Below are 16,154 nucleotides of genomic sequence, written 5' to 3' on the forward strand. Positions count from 1 at the left end.
TTTTAACAGTTTTTTCAACTTCTCTGCCTTCTTTGAAACGTTCATGTTAATGAATATCAAGGCCTTTCTTTTCCTGGATGCATGCCCAAACATGTAGCAGTTAGCTCATGTTGCATCTGGAGACCCTTCTTTCTTTTCTTGAACTTCTCTGCTTTAAATTTTATCTGCCTTGTTTTGGTTCATTCCACTGGTCACTTCCTACTGAAATATGTTATTAGCTGCTTCATTAATTACTATATTGTCAGTTCTGTTATAACATGGTAGTCCCATTCTCATACAATCCCCCATTATAAGAAAATCGTGTAATAGCAGCACCATTTAATCTAATGGAGTTGGAATTGCATTATAACCAATACACGCTTTAAAAGTTTAGAAACAGTATCCCCATTTGTCAATCGTGTTATAGTGAATTCACATTAACAAAATGTGTGCTATAATAGAATGAACTGTATTTCCAAAGTTTTATTCCATTCAGAATTATACTATGTACACCGACCTCCTAATTGTAAATATATATCAAAAAGTGTAGTGGTCCTAACTTATTGTGAGGGAGTACCACTTTACTCTTTGTAAACAGCCATTCACCACTACTCTCTGCCTTGTGCTCCTTAGTCAATTCCATATTTGTACTGCCACTAATCTTTAGTTCCACCAGCTTTAATTTTTCCAACAGGTACTTCCTGAAACTCACTGCAGATCCATTAGGATGTGCATATAATTGTAGTGGTACTTGCAAAAGATAGAGAGGATTGCTTTGTGAAATCAAGGATAGTCTAACTCTGGGCAACTAGTAATGCTGCTCGACTCCTCTTCCAGGGTTTAAAGTTTTACTTTTCATAAGCAAGTATGAAAATGCTGATCTCAAGAAACTGCTGGAGATAAAGCTATTATTTGTGTAAGGGAGGTGGTGTCAAAAGCAGGGAGTGAATATGATTTGTTGTGATGCTTATGGCTTCACCTATTTGCTGCCTTAACACTCTTATAGTCAACGATGTTCAAACTGAGCTCCTCAGTTCTGAAGTCTCTTTTGTATGTCCTGTTGGATTACAGAGTGTTAATGAACTCAAAGTGGTACAAGCCTTTATCATGAGCTAATGGGATCTATTGCCTACTTGTGAGTCACACTTGGCAATAGGAGCCATTTAATCGGGTGGGAGCCTCAACACTTTCCAGCTACTGTTCCAGTTAAGGTTGGGGTGGGAAGACTCATCGGCAGCCTTCCCAGCCTGCTACCAACTTAGGTCCTAAAGTGAGCGATTAATGGTCTTAACGGTGCAGGACCTTACCCTGCAGCCAGGAATGAAAAATTGCCTTACAGGAAGCCCACCAAAGAAACCCCGTCAGACTTGTTTGCAGCTTCTGAGGGCAAGTGAAGGAGTTGTGGGGGTGATCGAGGGAGCCCTTATCCAGTGATGAGGTCCCACTGAGATACCTTGGCTGCCAAACCCATCCCGTTCACCCTCTTGTGCCCGTCCACTCAAGTAGCCTTGCAATCATTACCATAAAGCTAGTGGATTTGTTTGTAATCGAGAGCCATTTTGCACACAGCAAAATGAAACAAACAACACATATGATGACTGGCTAATTATCATCCTTGCGGTAGCTTTTCTTTGTGGGAAGGATGTGTGCCACAACAAGAAGACTCTTCAACCCTCTTCAAATGATGCTCTTTTATTGTCAAATCAAGCCACAAAACTAAAGGCAACTTGAGCTGTTCTTTGGCATCTCATCTTAAAGGCAAGCTTTCAGTGCCCCTTTGAAATGCCAGCTGATTCCAAAGACTGAGAATGGAACTAGAACCATTACCTTCGTAGGTGAGTTCTATCAATATAAGCCAAGGTGATTTGATGCCATTTGGAAGAGAAGACGTTTTGAAATGCTTAAAGAGCTTTCACAGAGAGTATGAACATGCACAGTAAAAAATGAAAGGATGCTGTAACATTATCAAAAAGATTTATATGGACCAACAAAAAACATACAGCAGACAGGCATGTAACAACTTGCAGTATTGCTACACCAAGCTGTTAATGGAATTGTTGAGTAGCTTTGCTTTGTTATATTTCATGGAAAGGTGCTCTCACCTCTATAAATGTGATACGTGATTTTGGATCTATTTGCCATTTTCACTGGCCATGTTGTGCTCTTGCCTTCTGAGTAACCTGTCCTAAGTGACAATTAGAAGAAAGTGAGGATTACTGATGCTGGAGATCAGGGTTGAAAAGTGTGGTGCTGGAAAAGTACAGCAGGTCAGGCAGCATCCGAGGAGCAGGAGAGTCGACGTTTCAGGCATAAGCCCTTCATCAGGAATGTTGAGGGGAAGGGGGCTGAGAGATAAATAGGAGGGTGGGGATGAGATAGCTGAGAAGGCAATAAGTAGATGCGGGTTGGAGGTGATGGTGATAGGTCAGAGGAGAGGGTGAAGTGGACAGGTGGGAAGGAAGATGGACAAGTAGGACATTTCAAGAGGGCGGTGCCGAGTTGGAGGGTTGGATCTGGGATGAGATGGCGGGAGGGTGGAGATGAGGAAACTGGTGAAGTAGATGTTGATGCCTGTGGTTGGAGAGTCCCAAGGCAGAAGATGAGGCATTTTTCCTCCAGCCATTGGGTGGCTAGGATTTGGTGGTGAAGGAGGCCCAGAGCTTGCATGTCCTTCGTGGAGTGGGAGGGGGAGTTGAAGTCGTCAGCCACAGGGCAGTGGGGTCGTTTGGCACGTGTGCCCTGGAGATGTTCTCTGAAACGTTCTGTGAGTTGACGTCCTGTCTCCCCAGTGTAGAGGAGGCCACATCGAGAGCAATGGACACAGTAGATGAGGTGCTTGGCTGTGCAGGAAAATCTCTGCTGGATGTGGAAGGATCCTTTGGGGTATTGGACAGCATCAACGTTGACTTCACCAGTTTCCTCATCTCCCCTCCCCCAACACATCCCAGATCCAACCCTCCAATTCGGCACCGCCCTCTTGAATTGTTCTACCTGTCCATCTTCCTTCCCACCTGTCCGTTTTTTCTCATTGTCACTTCTTTTTTAACCTCTTCAATCATTTTAGAAAGTTTGATGCTAGACTTTTATTTACCTTTTATATGACCTCGTTGCTTTTTAATTCTAGTCTCTAATGTAGTCATGTCTCTAATGTAGTCATCCCGTCTCTCCAAATTTGCAAAATCCCAGGAGGATGCATTGCCAATCTTTGAGAAGATCGCTTGAACAGCTTTGAACATAGGAGTGACAAGGCAGCAAATAGGGAGCTATAGGAAGAGACTGAATAGGTTGGGGCTGTTTTTCATGAAGCCCATTGGAGGCTGAGGGGTGACCTTGTAGAGGTTTATAAAATCATGAGGGGCATGGATAGGATAAATTGATAAGGTCTTTTCCCTGGGGTGGGGGAGTCCAGAACTAGAAGGCATAGGTTTAGGGTGAAGAGGGGAAAGATATAAAAGAGACCTAAGGGGCAACTTTTTTACATAGAGGCTGGTGTGTATATGGAATGAGGAAGTGGGGGCGACTGGTACAATTACGACATTTAAAAGACATTTGGATGGCAATATGAATAGGAAAGGTTTAGGGGGATATGGGCCAACTGCTGACATATGGGACTAGATTAATTTAAGATATCTGGTCAGCATGGACGAGTTGGACCGAAGGGTCTGTTTCTATGCTGTACATATCTATGATTCTATAAATAGGTGAAGCCAAAAGCCTCACAACTAATCTTATTCATTCCGAGCTCTCAGCCATATCTTCCTTGCTCATACAAGAGCGGACAATAATATCTTATCACGTGTTAGAATCAGTGAAGATTGCAAAGACATTGAATATAATTAATTTGTGAGTCCAGTTCATGACTAAGTCCTGAAGGTGGCAGCTGCCAGACTGAATCATTAACAGGGAAGTACTCACTTAACTTACTCTCACTAATCTATTGTTGTGCAGATGCATCTGTCCATGATAGACGAGAAGAGAGACCACCTTATGAAATCAAAGTCCCATTTTCACATTAAACTTCTCCTTCACTCTGTGGCACTGACATTGTACTAAATGTGATAGGTTTAGAACACACTTAGCAGCTCAAAGCTGGGTATCCATTAAGAGTTGTGGACCATCAACAACAAAAGCATTATATTCAATTAAAAACTGCAACCTGACAAATTTCTCACTCGACCATTACCTTTGAGTCAGATGATTAACATTGGATTTACTGAAGTTTGGAGAGTAGTGTCAGGAGAAGTATTACATATACCCATAAAAGAGGTACCAATCTAGTGAAGCTACATTTCAGGACTACAAAAGGCTAACAGTCGAAGCAGCTTACTTTTGACAGAACTGAGCAATTTTGCAACCAACTGATCAGATGAAACCTCTGTTAGTGTTCCATTTCCAGTTGTGAACAGGAGTGGCCAATTAGCTCTGGTCTCAATGATGGGGAGGCCAGCATTTGAATGAAAAAGACAAGGCTATAATATTTGCAACCACCTTCTGCACAAGTATCAAGTGAAAGATGCACCAGTGACTCCACTTGTGGTTCCCTTCATCACATGTATCAGTATCCGATAATTAATACACATCAAATGAATTTTTAAAATTATTTCATGGAATGTGGACATCGCTGGCAAGATCAGGATTTGTCGATCACCTTGATTGACCCTGAGAAGATGCTTCTTTGAACTTTTGCAGACCACCTGGTGCAGATACACTCATACTGCTAGTAGGAAATGGATTTTGACCTTGCAAAAGTGAAGGAATAGTGATAAAGTTCTGAGTCAAGATGGTGTGTGACTGTGAGGGGAATTTACAGCTGGATGCGTTTCTGTGTGCTAGCTGCTCTTGTCCTTCTTGATGATAGAGGTCACGGGTTTAGAAGGTGCTGTCAGAAGAGCCTTGGGGAGTAATTGCAGTCCGTCATTGTAGATGGTACACACTTCTGCCAGAGTGCATTAGTGGTGGAGTGAGTGAATGTTAAATGCAATGCATTGGATGCTGATAAAGTGAGTAGCTTTATCCTGTTTATTTGAGTGTTTTGGGAGCTGCACTCACATCCAGGAAAGTGGGGAGTATTCCCTCAGGCTCCTGACTTGTGGATAGTGGACAGGTTTTGGGGAGACAGGAGTTGACATATTTATCTCATGAAATGGCTGAGCGCATTGAGCTCAGCAAAGACTGTGGGTTCTGAAAACATGTGCGTTGTTGTGCAAAAGAATTGTGTTACAAAACTAACAATATCCCTCACCAGGCTGCTGAGGGATGCTGAAGTACAACTATAACACTGGCATCTACTGGCCAAAATGGAAAATTGTCTATGTATGTCCTATGCATAGAAAGCAGGCCATTTAATCTGTCAGTTACCACTTTATTACCTGCTTGTAATCATCATCCAAAAGACAGAAAGTCTCAACAACAGTGTCGTTAAATAATACTTACACAACAATGATTAACTTGTCTGTGCTCAAATTGGTTCTACCAGGATCAGTGGCACCAAAGTTCATTATGTTGCTGATCCACGGATGAACAAATGAGCTGAAATCTAGATGGATGATGAAGGTGACTGCCTTTGACATGAAGACAGCGTTTGACAGAGTATGGCATCAAGGAGCCCGAGCAACACTGGAGTCAATGGGAATCAGTGGAGTACTCACCATTAGTTGGTGTAATGCCGAGTACAAAGGGCGAAGGTGATGGTTATTGGAGGGCAGCCATTTCCGCCCCAGAATCTCATTGTGTGAACGCCACTTAGTCGTAGCAACCTGCAACTGCAATCCTTCTTACACTACAAGTCTCTAATTTTTAAAACAACCCTCTTAATTGACTATAGCCAGCACCAAGAGAAAAAGGAAAGAGGAGCAAAATTAGAAAAAGAAATCAACAAACACTGCACTGTAATCAAGTCTATAATTAAACAAAGACTTCAAAACAGCAATGAAAAGTCGTCGGTTATTCCAGAGTACAGCTTACAAAGGACTTTCTCACAGTGTCATGCAGATCAACAATTATGTATATTGGCAGAATCACACTGCAATGCCATTGTGCAAGCTCATCTTGGCTTCCTGAAATCTTCTACCTGCTAGATACCAGTAGTCCAGCAGTAACAGGTCCACAAAAATACATAGACCTTAGTATACTCACAATTCACGAGATTCAAACCACACCCATTATGGTGGAACAGATCATCCATGATACAACTGAATCTGTTAATAATCTGCAAAGATATAACGTTGAAGTGAAATATAAAGCAGGCAGTAGGAAGATTTAATCTTGGATGCTGAGCAGATTATACCTGTGCCAGTCCTGTATACACACAGAAACATGCACATGTATCCACATCCAAGATATTCCTATTGATCTGCTCATTGATGCTCTTCAGTATAAATTGAAGATTTTGTTAAGGTAGATTTGTTGCTCTTTGGCCAGAACCAATGAGACCAGTTATAATTGGCAACTACTGAAGATGAGCAACTACAACAGTTGCAAAAAAAACATTTCTAGTGATGACCCACAGTATTAAAGAAATTCCTGAGAAGACTTGTTCATTTTGACCATACAGAGATGAGCGTCGTATATCACAACAAATCAACAAGGTCAAACATGTCATAATATCAGAAGTATTATGTGAAAGTATTATGTTCTTGTTGCAACAGGGGAGACAAGTATTGAGCGCACATGGCACCTGAGTCTGTACTGCCCAGGGATAAATCAGGAATTTCAATTACTCATGAATACATGTGAGGCATAACAAACACCTCAACTCCAGGAGCAGAGGGACCATCTAGCTCCACATGATGTTCCGTCCACTCCTTGGATAAAAGTAAAAATCGACCTTTTCATAGTGCATGAAGAAAATTACATCCTTGAGATGGGTTAATTCTCCAAATTTCCTTTTCTCTAATAACTCAGCAACACAGAGTGAGACAGTCGCTGACATAATGACCGTTATTTTTCAGTACTGGATAGTGTCTGACAATGAACTGCAATTCATTGACAAACTGTTTAGCCATATATAATATATTATATGGGAAGTGACCTATATCACATAGCTACCCCAGTATCCATGTCCAAACGATCTGGCTGAATGTATGGTATCTACTATCGATATCAATGGTCATTAAGTTTTGAACAACGAAACAAGATCTCTCCAGAGCATTGCCGTGTTTTTGTGCACAACCTATGCACAGAGACAAGTGTCAATGACCTTGCTGGTTACCAATCATCAAATCACTCCAAAGAATGTTGAGGACACATCTGAAGACATTGTACACTTCTTTCATCTTCGTCTGTTTTTGAAGAATAATGAGCAATCAGGTTGTGAACTACCAAAACTGTGTAGGCAGAGAGTGAGAGTTGGAAATAGAGATACAGCAAAGGTGACTAGGATATGCATCTAGCCCAGATCAAATAAAGTCATTACTTACCATGATGCACCAGAAACCAGCTGAGACCAATGTATGACACATCATTCATGCATGGCGAGTGATGGAAGACACACTGAAAATGACAACTGAGCAGTAATGTTAGGGATAGCAATGAGTAGCAAGGCATCCAGGTTGTCAAACAAGTGCAGAGAAAACAATGCATACTTCCTCAGACGCTTCTAGGTCAGAATGAGTTGTGAAACCTCCAAAATATTACATTGAAATTTGAAATGTTAATCCTCTAAACTCTGTTTTATCTATTTGTATAATTTTCAATTTGTCAACACTTCCCATGTACAACCATCTATACCTGTTTGGGATTTTTAGTAATCTTTGGCAAAGGAAGATGTGAAAAAGGAACATTTTCATGATATCGTTACTGTATCATAGCATGTGACATGATCGTATAAGGGTCTCCGACTCTACCTTAACTCCAAATACTTGGAACAGGAGATGCTGTTCCTTTATAATTGAAAAGCTTAATACTAGCCCAGCATTCAACCTGTGAATGTAATGTTTGTATTTATTAATGAGGTGTAAATATCTGTTGGACCTTTCAATGCCACATCTCTATTTTTGGAAAAATTTGTGAAATTCTGGTCTCCCTCCTATCGGAAATATGTTATGAAACTTGAAAGGGTTCAGAAAAGATTTACAAGGATGTTGCCAAGATTGGAGCGTTTGAGCGAGAGGGAGAGGTTTGACAGACTGGGGCTGTTTTCCCTGAAGCATCGGAGGATGAGGTTTATAAAATCATAAGGGGCATGGGTAGGGTAAACAGACAAGGTCTTTTCCCTGGGGTGGGGGGGAGTCTAGAACTAGAGGGCATAGGTTTAGGGTGAGAGGGGAAAAAAATTGAAGGGACCCAAGGGGCAACAATTTCATGCAGAGGGTGGCACATGTATGGAATGAGCTGCCTGGGGAAGTGGTGGAGGCTGGTACAATTACAATATTTAAAAGACATCAGGATGGGTACATGAATAGGAAGGGTTTCGAGGGATATAGGCCAAGTACTGGCAAATGGGACTAGATTAGGTTAGGATATCTGGTTGACGTGAATGAGTTAGACAGAAGAGTAGGTTTCCGTGATGTACATCTCTCTGACTGTATTATCCATGCCTGATTTTGTATGTTACAAATGATAACAGTAGCGTTGCCACATCAGGTAAAGATATCAAGCTGGAGGCAAAGCACATATTACTCAACGAGCACACAACGGCTCAGTGGTTGGCACTATTGCCTCACAGCACCAGGGACCCAGGTTCGATTCTAGCCTCGGGTGACTGTCTGTATAGAGTTTGTACATTCTCTCAGTATCTGTGTGGGTTTCTTCCGGGTGCTCCCGTCTCCTCCCACAGTCCAAAAATGTGCGGATCAGGTGAATTGGCCATGCTAAATTGCCCATAGTGTTAGGTGCATTAGTCAGAGGGAAATGGATCTGGGTGGGTCACTTTTCGGAGGGTCAATGTGGACTTGTTGGGCCGAAGAGCCTGTTTCCACACTGTAGGGAATCTAGTCTAGTTGAGACTACTCCTACAGCAACTTCACAATCTGTGGCATTGTTTTTCTTGCCTTTTTATTTGAGCAGTCACGTAAGAGCACCATGACCTGCAAGTTCCCCTCTAAACTGTACCATCCTGACATGAATATGTACTGCCATTTCTTCTTTGTTGTTGGATTAAAACTCTGCAACTCCCTACCTGACACCATTATCAACGTTGTTATTATTCAGGCAGCAGCAATTAAAGGCAGCGACTCACCACCCTCTTCTCAAGGGAATTTAGTGATGGTGAATATATTCTGACCTTGTCAACAATATCTAATATCTATGAAGGAATAAGTTTTGTAGAGTGAGAGAGATCATTGATGAGGTGAAGTTCGAGCTTTTAGCAAACCTGACAAGAAAATTGGAAATGTTACTTGCTTCATTAAATGCTTTTGTGATTGAAAGCAATTGTGGTAAGTACATGTGTACCTACAGGAACTGTGGTGAGTATACATGTAGATACAGGAATTAAATCTGATTGGGATTAGGAAATAATATTACAGACTGTAACGTGTCTTAGAACTATTTCCATGAATATTATGAAGAAACATTAATACAAGGAATTTTATTGTGATGCCTACCAAAAAGTTTCTTTGTCTGAAACGTCTTTTGTATGTATCAAAAAGTTACTGATTGTGTCTATTTACAATTGTTCATTTTCAGATGGCCCACTTGAGCTGCCTTTATTTCAGATGATTCCATCACGACAACAAGTGGTATTCCATGGCGATCGTCTACCTTTTATGTGCACTGCAACATATGTGGATAAAACAACACAAATCCAATGGCACCATAGCGGGAAAATAGTGGAAACAGACGAAGATAATGAAATATTTGTAGAACCCGTTATAATACATGACTGCTGCTTAATATCCAGGTAGAAATATCCTTTTTGCTCGCCGTTTAACTGTCTACTATTAAATCATTCTAGGTTTGAGGTTTTTGTTGCATTGTAGCTCAGAAGAGATTTTTTTTCTGCACATAAAGGCTTGATTTCTCTGCATTGTTGCATATTATATATGACGCATTGCAGAGTGAATAATACTAAGCTGAAAACAAATGAATGACTGAAGTCAAAGTAATAATCCATACCATTTCATTGTTCTCAGTAGCAAGTGCCACCTTCTGGAGTGAAAAATAATGACAGATATTTTAAGTCTTTTCCTATCATTTATTAACTTTCCACCTTAGAAACTAGGTTAGCAAAATAATTTTATTAGTAATTCCCAAAGATGCTACACAAACTTTAATTTTTTGATAATTTTAATAAAGTTTGAAGATTTTTCCATTGGTACCATGCAAAAATGCAAGCAAATAAATAACTGATATATGCAACAAATACTAATCTATAAGACAACCATTATGATCGAATCAAATCATAGTTTGCTAATGTTGTCACTCTATTACAAGTACTTACTACATGTGGCATTACAAATCAAACATGGCTTGGGTACAAATGTTTTGAACCATGAACAATGCAGATATCCCCATTCCCAAGCCTTCAGTTCAGTTCTCACCACTCAGCTAGGTTATATTAATATTTATAAAGAAGCCTTAGTCTTGCAATTTCAGCTGTACGGTGCAGGATGGTTTGAACCTAACATGCCATCAAGCACCAAAAAAAACATAGTTTCCCAAGACGAAGTTTGCATTTGTTTACAAGAGGAAAATTAGTTGGGTTGCTGGAGATCAGAAATAGAAAATGCTGAAAATACTCAGAATTGATGCAAAATCATCAACCTTAAATATTACTTTGCTTCCCTCCCCAGAGCTTCTGAGTACCTACAGCATGTTCTGTCTTTACTTGTAATTGTTTACTTTGCTATTTGAAGAAGAGATTATATTGTCAACAATGATGAATATAGCACATCAAACCCATCCAGAACTTCAGACCAAAAATCTTTTGTGATTTCTTTTATTTTACCTATTTTTCCTAATTAATATTACATATCACTGGCACAGGTGGGACTTGAACCTGGGTCTCTCAGTCCAGAGGTAAGGATGCCACCACTGTGCCACAGGGGACTCCCACCTTCTTTTTGGAAAAGGCATGAAATTACATTGAAAAATATGCTTTTTCAATCCTCTGATCGCTGAAGCTGTTCATACTTTAAATGACATTAATCATTGTATAAGTGCTAATTATACATTCCCCAACCTCTTCTCTTGAATGATTGATTATTAGTTTAGTATTTTTTGAATAATAGGATTTCCTATTGAAGTACTTCAAGTGGCTATTTGTGCTCATCTTCCATGCTGTATCAGCCTAATTTACCTGAAATGGACATTGCTTTAATACACATTTGGAAAGGAAAACAGATAATAATTCATTGTTTCTATGAAATGTTTGAGCTGCCCTGAGTGTCAAACAGGAGAAAACAACAATTTAGCATGGATACCTTTATGGTACCAGAGCAATTGTCGACTGTAGTCCTGCTGCTAATGGACACAGTTAGTGTCAGACTGGTTGATAAGATAACTCATTTTCCTCACAGCGAGAATGGCACTATCTGTCTGGATAAGGATGGAACAGCATTGCTGCTGGGAGTTAGGGAAATTGCGTAGTCAATCCTTCCAGCTTACTGGCCCTCCAAAGAGCATCCCACCCAGACTCACTGTACCCCAACCCCTCCATCCCTGTAACCCTGTAAATCAAAGTAGGATCTGGGAATTATTTCTTTATAAGTGGCCACCACTGTTAGCTCTCTTTCAGAGACTGTCACAGAATTACTGATTTTTTTTACCTTAAGCAGCATATTTGTACCCTAATGAGGTTACACCTGTGTTTACTGTCTTGATATAAAAATGAGGCATAGATAACATAATATGAATGGATCCAGTAGGTGTTTATCACAGCTGCTGGTATTTAATGTGTTATAAGAGAGGCATGTGCATGACTGGACCAAAGCTAAGGAATTTGGATATCAACAATGGCATGTTCCCGTCAGATTGTCATGCTGCAAGAGGTTTCAACAAGATGGAGACTGCGACCTTTGAACCAGCAGGTTACATACTATGACACAGTGATGCTATCATGAGCCTGTGCCTTAAAAGTATAAAGCAGTCTAGCCATGAGACACAACACAACAATGCTTGAAGTCTTTGATTAAAAAAGAATGTGAGGAAAAATGACTGAATAGCTTGTAGGTGTGCACAGAATGCCATTTCAAAGTTGATAACTTTGGCCTAGTTTTAATTAAACTTTATAGAATTTAGTTATGCTTTGGTATAACATTGAGACTCAAAGAGTCATCGTTGTCAAGCAGTGAAGCTTGGAGTATTTTTGACGTTTTGATCAAAAATGGCATTTGCGAATCATCAATTGAGACTTAAAGTGGGCAAACAGTGACTGAAATGATTGACAAATGCAGGGTGGGGATCATGGTCATCACTACCAAAGCAAATAGAACAGGATTGAAAGGGACTTCAAAGCTTGACTAAGCTTCAAGGCCGGTGAATCGCTAAATATTGCAGGCTTAAGGCAGTCAGAGTTTACTTCAGTCTTGATTTGATTTGATTTTTTTGAAGTTCCAAAAATCGGGTGTTTTTGGGTGTTTACTATCACAATCAAAATATCAACAAATTGCTGAAAAATGTTTATGTAAACCTTTTCTGGCTTTTTTAAACTTTTATGATCAGTCCCCAATCAAGGTTCATCAACTCGTTACAGATCCAGATGGATACCGCAAATTATTCAGCTCCTAGCTGAGGGGGAATGAGCTGACTCTCCTCTTTATTCAGCAGCAACTCCCCCACACCCTTCCCATCCCCCCCAACCCCTCCCCGCCCCCCCCCACTCTAACACCCCCCCCCCCCCCCCCGCATCACCCTTAAGTACAAGGTCACAACAAGGCTAATTTAAGGGGTTTCTCTTTTCCCAAACCAAATGAATTTTTATTTTAAAAGGTGCCAATTTAATCAGGTTTTCTTGAGTTAACAAAAGAATAAATTTATTCATTATTAATCGTGAGAAAAAATAATTACACAATAAACATGTACGCACAGGTTAAGATTGAGAAGTGAGTCCAAAGGAAGTAAAAGTCAAGTATTGCTACAAGGCGACAAGTGGTTAAAGCTATCTGTCTGGCATTCATCAGGACAATGACACAAGAAGAGACTTGGCAAAAAAGGATACCACTTTATGTAGCATGGAAAGAGGATGCTGATTCGCAAGAACAGTTAGCTGTCAATGTTAATTCTCAGACTAGGCAGGTAGAGTCCAATTGGCTTGGGTGTTGCCATGGAAATGCAACAGAGATTGGAAGTCTCAAAAGACCCGGTGCAATGTATGTACAAATTCTTTTGGTCTAGATTTTAAATAATGGCCCAATGTGTTAATATTTCTGGATTCTAGCCTGCAAAAATGCAACATGCTCTGAACAAGATTGGTGATCTTAAATTAATATCTGATGCAATACTTAACGTTGTTCGGATTATTTAATAAATGATTTTCAGTAACAGAATCATATACGGTGGGAGATATACTTTTCTGAGGCTTGGAAGTTGGTTGATATTTTTTGATATTGTCCACTGGCCATTGTGACATGCAGTCTCCAAAGCTGGCATCACATCAGGGCTGAAACTTATATACCATATTACTCATTTGTATGGTATGCCAAATGATTATTTTGGTTGACAACTGCCTCCTGTTAATGGAGAAAAGTGATGGCGGGTTTACTACATAGTAGCAGTATAAGATATCTAGCTTCAGCCATTCAGATGTTGAGACACCTGCCCCTACCAAGATAATCTGAGGTAGACTGCTTAAAACAATCTTACATAGTAATGGATATTCTGATCAATTCATTACTTTCTGTCTAGGGAAAACTCATTAAGGGACAATGTCCATGACTTATGGCCCTTAGATGCATAGTGCTGGAGCCAGTACATGGGGTAGTAACAATAGCATTGATGTTGATAGTTAAACTGTCGATTTCAAGATTCTTGGCTTTGGAGATTGATTTGCAGTTAATTTATTCTGATTCCTTTCAACATTGATTGGCTGGCAGCACTCAGAGTAAAAGAGTGTTTTAACCTTTTCTTCACCTGCAGTGTAGGGGTGTTTAATGGCTGTTCTCAAAGCTGAGAGTTTCACAGCACACTAGTCAACACAGGAGGACATCAGGCCACTGACACACATGGGCTCTGGTTGAAGTCAGCTTGAAACATTTTATGTGCATATTCCTGGAAGGGTATACCTGCAGTAAATGGCTTCCTTGACTCTGTGCCAATGTGGCATTCCAATATTCCTTGCCAGATAATCCTGGATTTACATTCATTATTATCGTGGCAGTACCAGTCCTTTTCTTAAAAAAAACACATGGAATAAAAATTTCAATATATTGGTGATCCCATGTTATGATCTGTGGTTATGACAATGCAAACTTGTCAGCCTTTTGTTATTTTTCTGTATGAATTTGCTTATGAGCCATAGCAAAAATGCTATTTGTGGATTACTTTGTCCTTCACAGTTACCATTATCATCTTCATCTCCCACAGCATGTTGTTGCTTCAGGAGACCTTTGATTAATATTTACTGAGATGGGTTGTGTAAAATCCATTCTTAAAGGAATATTGTTGTGCTTGAATGTAAGTGAAGCAAGTAAAGTCGTCAGTGACACACCACTGTATTTGGTGTCTTAAAGTAGTACAGCACAAGACAATATATTGCAAAGGCATTACAGTCTGCAGCAGTGAGAATTTTCACTGGTCATTTTGTTGGTTTAACAATGGTATGTGCACTTATACAGCTTTAGCTGCAAAATGTAAGCAAATACTCTTGAATACTGCTCCTTAAGTGTGTAGAATTTCAGAACAATCGAGAACTTGTGTGTGTTCAATAAATGTCAAGGTCACATTCCTAGACAATTAATTAGAACGAGCAAGTGAATTTTCTGTGACCTTTGCTTTAGCTGTTGTGGCATTTGAAAAATAGAAATAATATGATTCTGTTTTAACAATCTACATCCTAAACTATTTCTAGCTGAGGTACAGAATCTCATTGTTTCTCCATCCCACCAAATAAATACTCATTGCACGTATTACCAGAAGCAATCCACATCAGGTAACAGATGTGTGGTTGAAAAGCAACACAGTATGGCTGTCAATATGTTATTAAAACCCAGTTGCTGTCTGTTTCCTGCTGTGAATGTTTTGAGCTAATGCAATAGAATACACTGATATGATCCTATTACAAAATGAATAAATGAAACAATTATGGTGCGTGAAAAGGGTTAGCTTACAGATTCAGTTTAATGCCTGAGCCAAAGCAACTGAAAGCTAAAAAGCGCTGTGGTCATCTGTATATGATTTTTGCTTGGTGCTTTGTGTTTGTTGATGATCTGACTTGAGAAAATGATCCTACTTTCTTTGGTTTAATTTACAAGTAGCTATGTGAGTAGGAATGTGTTTTCTTTCTGTAATCAATAGTTAGCCTTTTCACGCTAGCAGAATCAACTTTCCTAACCAGGTTATGTTTAATCATTGAAAAACACTGTTATCATAGTGAAGATGACTTGATTGATTATTTCATTTGGCAGTCAGTTTGCTTTATATTTTTATTCATTTTTAACTTTGCAAATGCTTTATTTGCTTGTATATCTATTTTATGGAATTAACACAATGTTCTTAGTCTAGTCAGAAATCCCATATCAATAGTTCATCTTCAAACTTTGAGTGGATAACCAAACATTCTGGAAAACTTGACAGCTATCCAATATGGGTGAAGCTTGTTATTAACATTGTAGGCTAACATTACCTATCTCCTCAAATGCTTTAAAATGAATGTTGATCATATGAAGCTACATAGCACAATGGGCCAGCCTATCACTCTTTCAGCCTGGCATCAAAAATAAATCAATTCACACGCAGTGATTCACTTCTGTGAATTAAAAATGAAATTTTAAAAGTCAGTCCATTGAGAGAGATTCTAAAATTGATAGTTAAAAAGACAGAAATAAAGGCCCATAAGTAGAAAGGAGAGAATAAAAGTTTGTTACGTAAATTAATAACAAGTAACTTCAAAATGAGGACAACAGACTTGGAGAAAGCTACATGTTTATGTTAAAGCCCGGCAGTTGGGTGATCTATTTGCCTTTACTATTTGGATGGCTGAATAATTCTGAATAGATAATGTTAACTATAAAGAAATTCAGGGATCTGCAAAAAGCAATCCATGTAAGAATGGTTTTCTGTTTTTAAATCTAACATTT

At 39.5% G+C, this 16,154-nt stretch overlaps 1 protein-coding gene across 1 annotated transcript in view; it reads left to right on the forward strand.

The window, feature by feature from the left end:
* The window catches only part of adgra1b (adhesion G protein-coupled receptor A1b), a 529,688-nt gene that overhangs the window by 239,373 nt on the left and 274,161 nt on the right, over positions 1-16,154 (forward strand). Inside the window, exon 7 of the mRNA XM_043712551.2 lies at positions 9,607-9,820. Within this exon, the coding sequence (XP_043568486.2) occupies positions 9,607-9,820 (214 nt within the window). The remainder of the gene's footprint in view (positions 1-9,606; positions 9,821-16,154) is intronic.

The sequence above is a fragment of the Chiloscyllium plagiosum genome, unplaced genomic scaffold (genome assembly GCF_037043375.1).
Source record: "Chiloscyllium plagiosum isolate Xiang-an unplaced genomic scaffold, Cpla_swu_hap1 HiC_scaffold_22, whole genome shotgun sequence".
NCBI lineage: Eukaryota > Metazoa > Chordata > Chondrichthyes > Orectolobiformes > Hemiscylliidae > Chiloscyllium > Chiloscyllium plagiosum.